At 40.7% G+C, this 8222-nt stretch overlaps 1 protein-coding gene across 5 annotated transcripts in view; it reads right to left on the bottom strand.

The window, feature by feature from the left end:
- Positions 1–683: 683 nt before the first annotated feature.
- The window catches only part of c13h10orf71 (chromosome 13 C10orf71 homolog), a 102652-nt gene continuing 95113 nt past the window's right edge, over positions 684–8222 (bottom strand). For all 5 annotated transcript variants that reach the window (XM_072583196.1, XM_072583191.1, XM_072583194.1 and 2 more), the window contains exon 4: positions 684–5863. In XM_072583196.1, the coding sequence (XP_072439297.1) occupies positions 1903–5661 (3759 nt within the window). In that variant the 5' untranslated portion in view covers positions 5662–5863 and the 3' untranslated portion in view covers positions 684–1902. The remainder of the gene's footprint in view (positions 5864–8222) is intronic.

Raw genomic sequence — 8222 nt, 5'->3', positions numbered from 1 at the left:
ATTTTTCTTCCTGATGACGCACGTGTGAAACGAAACGAGACATTGCATATTAAAGGTGGGACATAAAGCTGTTGCTGTTGAAGCTCAACTGCCAGTGAGTTAATTAGTTATGGAGAAAATTACAATGAAGCATAAAATGCACGTAAGCCCTCATTCAGTGTCTGCCCAAGAGCAACAGGCGTTTCGAGATAGAGATGGCTCTTATTCTGTTTCAAATCAATGTAATTACAACCTGTGCACCACAGTCCCAGCTGAGATCTGTGTTGCTGGTGGACAAGTGAACCACAATGAGATTTTATTTAGTCACCAACATATTTCCAGGAAGTATATGGATCCCCTCAGAGCAAAGGGTATTAAGAGATGAATCAGCTAAGTTCCTTGTAACCTCACAGCTCAGATCTTGAGCCTAAAACTCTCCTGCCATTTACTGCCCAATTCCTTATCACAAGCTCTGCTTAATTCTACACCCACCTCCTTCAACTTCAGAGGTGGAAGGGGTTGCTATCTCATATACTTCTTTTCTTAATTTAGATTACAAAATAATCGATAAATTACAATCTTAATTATTATTATTGGTGCTATTGCATCCTGAAAACTTAATGGAATAAAGTTTCACCACATTTGGGGTGGCACGCTGGCTCAGTGGTTAGCACTGCTGCCTCACAGCGCCAGGGATCCCCCGTTCAATTCCCACCTCGGGCAACTGCCTGTGTGGAGTTTGCACCTTCTCCCTTTGTCTGTGTGGGTTTCCTCCGGGTGCTCAGGTTTCCTCCCACAGTCCAAAAATGTGCAGGTTAGGTGATTTGGCCGTGCTAAATAGCCCGTAGTATTGGGTGCATTAGTCAGGGGTGAATGTAGGGGAATGTGTCTGGGCAGGTTGCTCTTCGGAGGGTCGGTGTGGACGTGTTGGGCCAAAGGGCCTGTTTCCATAATGTAGGGAATCTAATCTAGTCTAATCATTGCATAGTGGAGATACATGAAGCAAGAGCTGGGAACTTGGGAGGGTTATCATTTAGGGAATTATACAGGTTAGCTTTCAGAGAGAGTATTGGAGAAGCACATGCACATTTCAGTTGAGACAAAGCTAAGCTGTATTCAGAAGTGTTCTGATTGGGAATGATTTAATGTAGGTATGGTTTGAAGAAGGTGCTCACTTTTCTCATGTGGGAATAGAATATTGGTGCAAGACTTATGAAATGTTGTCAATTTTTAGCAATAGAAAACATGGGACTACTTTAGGATCAACATTGCACTCCTTATTTTAATAAACTTAAATCAAATGTTAAAAAATAGTCAATGCTTACTTCAGCCAAGACCATCCTCAGTTTATCAAAACTGTGAGTTTTAACCTTCAGGGGAAAACAACATTACAGACATAAAAGCAAAAATACTGCAGATTCTGGAACAAACACAAAAAGTGCTGGAGAAACTCAGCAGATCTGGCACCATTTGTGGAGAGAGAATCAAAGTCACCATTTCAAGTGTAATACGACTCTTCAGAACACTTCTGAAGAAAGTTCACTATTACAGATATATTGAGAGAAAGGTAAAATAATGGGAACAAAAATCACACAATGCATATTTTCTCTGAAACTTAAAATATATTGTATGTTTTAGTTATCCTAGCTTCAAAGCCCATTAATTTTTGCAACTGTTAACTCTTTTTCTTTATCATTAAGAAATGATGCATTGTTTATTTCCCTTTTGCTTCTTTATTTGATTTTCCAATTTCTGATGCCACGTCTACTTTAACATTTGAATAGTTATGAACCACCTTACAAAGCAGTAACATGTATGAATCACTTGAGATGTCATTTCTGAGTTATTCTGCAGACAGGAACATAATCTTTAAAAGGCTGAGATTCCTTCAGCATGTATTATCACAGCCTTTGTTACCTTTTGCTAATTGTTTTCTACGGCAATATCCTCCAGCTCCCCCATTACAATTAAGTCCAAATTATGGCCTTCTGGTTGCAACTGACTGTTCATTGCATTGCACCAAGTCACATCTTCAATATCTGCCCTGTATCCAGTGTGAGGATCAAAAAGTGTCTCAATATATGGCTCATTTCCCTGAACCCCTGTGCGCCCCATTTCAGTGTTTGTCCATTCATGTAAAGGTTTCCTCTTGTCTTGTACATCCAGGAGAATTGCAGGTGCTGACATTTGAGATGGTGACCTGATAGATGATACTGAAGTTAAAGGAAAAGACAGAAATCCAGGATATAACACATATGAATTATTAAAATAATCTAGTGATGTATTTTGACCTGTTGAGGGTATGGACACCTGGAAGTATTTGTCAGTTTCTGGGTCATACAGTGTCTTTGCCTGTACATGAATTGGGATATCTACAAAAAAATATTGGCCGGTTTCAGGATCTTGAAGCAATTTTCTTTGGCTTAATGGAAATGAATGTACAGATGCAATGGGCTGCATGCTATTTAATGTCATGATGTTGGGTACTGCTGGAATTACACATGAATCCATTGGCTGTGTTGGTTCTGGAGAACAAACCACAGGCGTCTGTGATATGGGGACGCATGGGGGAGACACTGGTACATTGGATATAGTTGCACTGGTTTCTGTGTCATCGATGCTTTGTGTTTTCTGCTTGACATCAGCCTTTTTTCGTCTGGTGGCCAGCTTTTTGGCTCGGCGTAATGCTTTTTCCGACTTTGGAGGAACAACGGGAGGCTTACCCGCTGTTTTTGAATCGATGCTACATGTTGACTCTGGCCGAGGATATGCTGCTGCTGATCTTTCCACAGAAATCTCGAGTTTGTCACACTCTGGGTTTCCTTCTGACAGGAACATGTTTGGTGTTTCCTTAAAGGTATTGGCTTCTACACCCTCAGGAACTGATGTGGGGATAGCTGGCTTCACCCCTTTACTTACTGAGGATGTTTTCACCATGTTGTCTTTGTTTTTAAGGAAACCAGACCTCGGTGAGTTTGTACGCCCTTGTATTTCTTGCTTTGAGAAAATGTTGTAGAATTTTTCTTCACACGTCATATCCAAGGGACTACCATCTTTCGTTCTATGTCCAGGTAAATCTCTTGCCATTTTCTCTTGCAGGTGACCTTGATTCTCCAGAAGTGAGTTTTGATTCTCAGCTTTCCTCCCAGAATTGGATGCTGTGTCACTGAGTGCATAATATTGCAACTCATTCTTTTCAGTATCTTTGCCCTCCTCAGCTGCAGGCCAACTATTCAAAAAGTTCCTTTTGGCATTGCCACCTGTGCCCCTTTCAGTCGCTACGTCAACCGTCATGTTTTCTGTGTCTTGATAGCGATCATCACCTAGGACAAAATAGGACTGGTTTGGTGATTTTATGTCCTGTGTACCTTTGTCTTCTTTGGCAGAATGGGAAGCTATCCAGTTATTTGATACATTCGCTTCCAACATTGGTCGACAGATGTCTTCTGCTGTTTGCAATGCCAACTTACCACCTTGCTCTCTGAAATGATTTTCTTTTGGACAGCCAGTTCTGCTCCTGTGGCTGAATGAGGAACTCTCTAGTTTTCTACTGTGATGGAACCTACTTTTCATTTCATCTGCCTTTTCTGGCATCGCCTCTGCCTCCTCTGGGCTTTTTCTCGCCGATGCTGATGTTTTCTGGAAGGTTGTGGAAGGACATCTCGTTTCCTTCTTCTCATTGACCTTGTTCAGTTGAACCGCAAGCTTTCTGTCCAAGCTTCTCTCTGCACGAATTTCTGTCGTAACCATCGCCGAACGGGGCCTTGCAGTTCTTGTTCGCCAGTTGGGTTGCGTTCTGGCTTCACTAACGGTTTGTGGTGACCTTAAGTTGAGATAGTCATCATTCTTCCACGAGTCTGGCTCAGCTTTATGGATAACTGTAGCTTTATTGAAATGCCCAGAAGGAGTAGTCACATTTTTGGCATTAGGCATTTTATCAGGTTTTTCCTGTTCAATGGAGTTAGCTATGTGGTTTTCCTTAATGCCTAGTCTTAAAGGTGCGGAAGACGTTCTTTCACTGGCTCGATGTATGTTTTGGAAAATATAATCCTTGTTCTTGCTTTGTTCAGAATGGTTCTGAGGTGTACCAGCATTAGAGTAGGTGGATTTTACTCGTTTTCTGACATCTTTGAGGTTATAAAGCAGGCTTGAAGCCTTGGATTTATAATTCTCACGATATTGGTAATCAGCACCACCTCTAGCTTCATCTCCCTGAGTCACAGGAAGTTGAATGACAGGAGGTGTCACTACAATTGGCTGTTGTGTTGACCTGTCCATCTCATTTGTATTGTGGACAATATTTGGGGTCAGAAGCTTTGAAATACTGAAGGAGGGACTCTCTTCTTGAGGGATTTGTTCAGCCTGTGTTGGAGCCTCTTTAAGGTCAGCTATAGGGTAGCATTCTGTGGAGCTAATATCTCTACTCACAAGCTCTGCAGCTGTTTGCCTATTATATCGTGGATTCCTTGAACTTCTCCACAGCTGAAAGCCCTTTCCCTCATCCCCATTTTCTGTTGCACAACCACTATTCTTTTCGGGCTCATTTACCTGCAAACTATTGTGTTGCTTTACATTTGCTTTGACACTATACTCAGATGGCAATGAATGAAAATCTGAATCCTTGCAACTGGGTGAACAGTTCACCGGCCTCTGCATTGTGTTAACTTTAACTTCATTTGGAGACTGCACTTTCACCAATGAACACACCTTTCTATAACTGACTGTATTATCATCACAGAAGTTTTGCATCTCTGCTCTGGACTGAAGATTAGCAGTCAATTTCTCAACATGATTATCCCCCTCAAATAGAAGCTTACTGTGATCGTGCCAGGATTTGAATGCACTGCACTCACTGTGAAGGAAGTTGCTCTTTGAATCGGGTTTCTTCACTTTGCTGACTATTTCAGATAAACTTTTGTCTAGCTTTTTACTCGAATGATTAGGAATTGCCACGTCAGTTATGTGGCCTTCCTTTTTGTATTGTGCAGTTTTCATGTAGCTCAAAATATTGGTTTTGTTGCCTTTCCCTGGTGGAATTTGCTTCTTGTTTGCCCAATATTTTTCTTGACAAGCAGCAGAGAAGTTAGATTTCTCTTTGTGCAAGTTGATAATAGCTGAAGAATCCCATTGTGCAATGTCCTTAATATCACTGCCCCCTGGCAATTCAGAGTGTCCACTCACAGTAACTTGTTTTGCACTCACCGTGATATCTCCTGTGAAATCATTATCACTTTGATCAAAAGCTTCAATCAGAGAAGAAACTTTTGACCTTTGTTTGCCCAGCTGCTGATCTGAGCCAATAGTTTCGCCTGAGAAGCCAGTTTGTGAGCCACTTTTGGCATCGTTTTTTTCAACAGGACACTGGACTGTTGATTCGTGGAATGTGTCAGGTAATTCTTTTGGTTGTTTCTGGAGTAGCTTCGATGACTTATTACAGTTTTTCAGTTCGCTCGTAGAATGCTTGCCCTTGTCTGAACTTGGGGGGTCACCTGTCTGATTCACACTGACAGCCGATGGTGAGCTGGGAATATCCACGTCATTACAGATGCCTTCCTCTGCCACACACAAGCTCTTAAAAGCACGCTCTGTAAGCCTACTCACTTCTCTGTCTGCCTCATCCAAAATGCTTCCAGCGCTTGACGTATCACTAAAACCATCCACGTATTTCGGACGTCCTTGCATGATCTTTGATTTTGTTGTACCCCAGTTATCCAAAAGGTCAATAATACTGGGCTGCTCACCAGTATCCCTTTTATTGACACACACACATTCAATTCTACTCTCCTTTGGGTATCTAAAACATTTGGCTTCGTACTTAAGATTTCTGGAGCTTCTTCATTCTTCATCCATTCAGATACCAAGTCGTGAAAGAAGGGCTTCTTCCCTGTGCAAAGAAACATACGGTTATTTCTTTTTTATAACATTTTAACAGTGAATAAGACCTGTACAATTTGACACTGCAATTTAACACTTGTATTCTTATTAAGCAATACTACAGTACGGATCTTGCGAGCATTTTAGATTTTGAGATAGAAGATACAAATGATGACAAATATTGTCAATCTGTGATGCAATTGAATATATTGGAGCATGCTGCTGCTTAGACAGCACTAGTCGACAGAATATGGCCAATATTTCAGCATAGAACACTTCCTCATTACGGCTCATTACAGATGAACAGCATTTAAAATTGACCAGAACAAGGTGAAAGCTAAGAAGAGAATGGATGTACGTTTGCTCCCTAAGCTGGAAGGTTCATTTTCAGACATTTCATCACCATACTCAGTAACATCCTCAGTGAGCCTCTGGACGAAGCACTGCTGATGTTTCCTGCTTTCTACAAATCTTCTCAAAACTTGCTAAGGGAGACAAACATATAATATCTACCTATGCAATGGAATCAATAGAATAACCTGGAAAGGTTTGGACTTAAGCATTTGTCTCTTCTTCAATAGCTCACCAACTGATTCAACATTGAAAATAAACTTGTTGGAACCTTCTTTTCTTTTGCAGAACTTCAGCTCAGGAATGATCAAAGAGATTTGTCCTTTTGAGGTCATTTCAACAAAGCAAAAGAGACATTATGGCCAGGTATAAACCTATCCACATTTGCTACATTTTCAGCTACTGCCTTTCTACTCTGTCTTTGTGTGCTTACCTCCACTACATCTGACAAAGGAGCAGCACTTTGAAAGCTTCTGATATTACATAAACCCTCGGAGACTATAACCTGGTGACGTGAGACTTCTGACTTTGTCCACCCCAAAACAACACTGGCATTTCCACATTATGTTCAGCTACTGACTGACATTGCAACATATTCTGTATTTAGATCTTAGCCCTACTAAAGACATTTAACACTAACACGTGGTTTCTTGAGCTTACCCTTTATTCATATTCTTCACTGAAATCACCCTTGACCTTAACTTTCTCATCCATTTTCCTTTCCCACCTTCTACAATCATTACTGCCAATGACAGCTATCTTCCCTGGTCACTGGGAGTCAGTCTGCACAAACTTGTCAATTTTGTTAACTTTCACTCTCTACTCTGCATTAAACCAGAGATATGGTGTATGGGGATAGGTCAAATCCATTGTAAGAACATTTGAGGAAATATGTCACATTCTTAATTGAAAACAGAGTGATACATAGAGAATGTTTTGATTCAACAGCCTAATTGATTTCTATTTAGTTTCTCCCAATTAGCAGCTTTGCACAAATTATTACAGTTTATGCAACTCATTACAATTAATAGAATTGTTATTAAAAAGTTATTGATTTTCTATTATCAGATATTGATAACTTACACTGCCATTATATACCATGTTGACAATGTTCAACAAAATGTTTTTCTTTTGCTATTTATGTCGGTGATTTAAGAGTTGAATTGAATCTGTCCAAACTTGCCTTGAGTAACTGAAAGCGTGTTTTAATTTTTAATTTGTTATATATAGATTATAATATATTAATGAGTATGTTAATCTATCTTTGCTCATTTTATTGTTAAAAATGTATGTACAAGAGAAGCAGAATGGAGAACTGAATTATACACAGATTGCGATTTCATTTTAATTCACTCATGGGATGCAGGCATCATTGCCAGAACCAGCATTTATGGCTCATTCCTAGCTGTCCTTCAGAGGGTGGTGGTGAGCTGTCTTCTTGAACCAGTACTGCCCATATGCTGTAGGTAAATACACAAGGCTTCCCTTCCTTAGTGAGGGAGCTCCAGAATTGTGAACTAGTGACATTGAAGGGAGGGCGATATATGTCCAAGTCAGTATGGTGAGTAACTTGGAGGGGAGCTTGTGGATGGTGGTGTTCCCATGTATCTGCTGCCCTTGTCCTTCTAGAAGGCCCTATTTGTGAGTTTTGAAGGTGCTATCTAATGACACTTAGTGAATTCCTAATGTGCATCTTGCAGATAGTACACACTGACTGAGCATTGGAGGTGGAGGGGATGGATGTTTGTGTACTTGTTGCCAGCCAAGCAGCTGAGATGTCCTGGATGGCGTTATGCTATCTGAGTGTTGCTGGAGTTGCACTCATCCATGCAAGTGGGAAATATTCCAGCACACTATTGATGGATGGTGAACAGGCATTACAGAATAGGGAGGTGGGTTAATCGCTGCAGTATTCCCAGTTTCTGACCTGATCTTATAGTCCCTACACTTATATAAGTCCAGTTCAGTTTCTGGACATGGTAACCCTCAGGATATGATAGCGAGCGATGGTAATGCCA

The sequence above is a fragment of the Chiloscyllium punctatum genome, chromosome 13, assembly GCF_047496795.1.
Source record: "Chiloscyllium punctatum isolate Juve2018m chromosome 13, sChiPun1.3, whole genome shotgun sequence".
In the NCBI taxonomy this organism is placed as follows: domain Eukaryota; kingdom Metazoa; phylum Chordata; class Chondrichthyes; order Orectolobiformes; family Hemiscylliidae; genus Chiloscyllium; species Chiloscyllium punctatum.
This window is presented reverse-complemented; position numbering and strand designations above follow the sequence as displayed.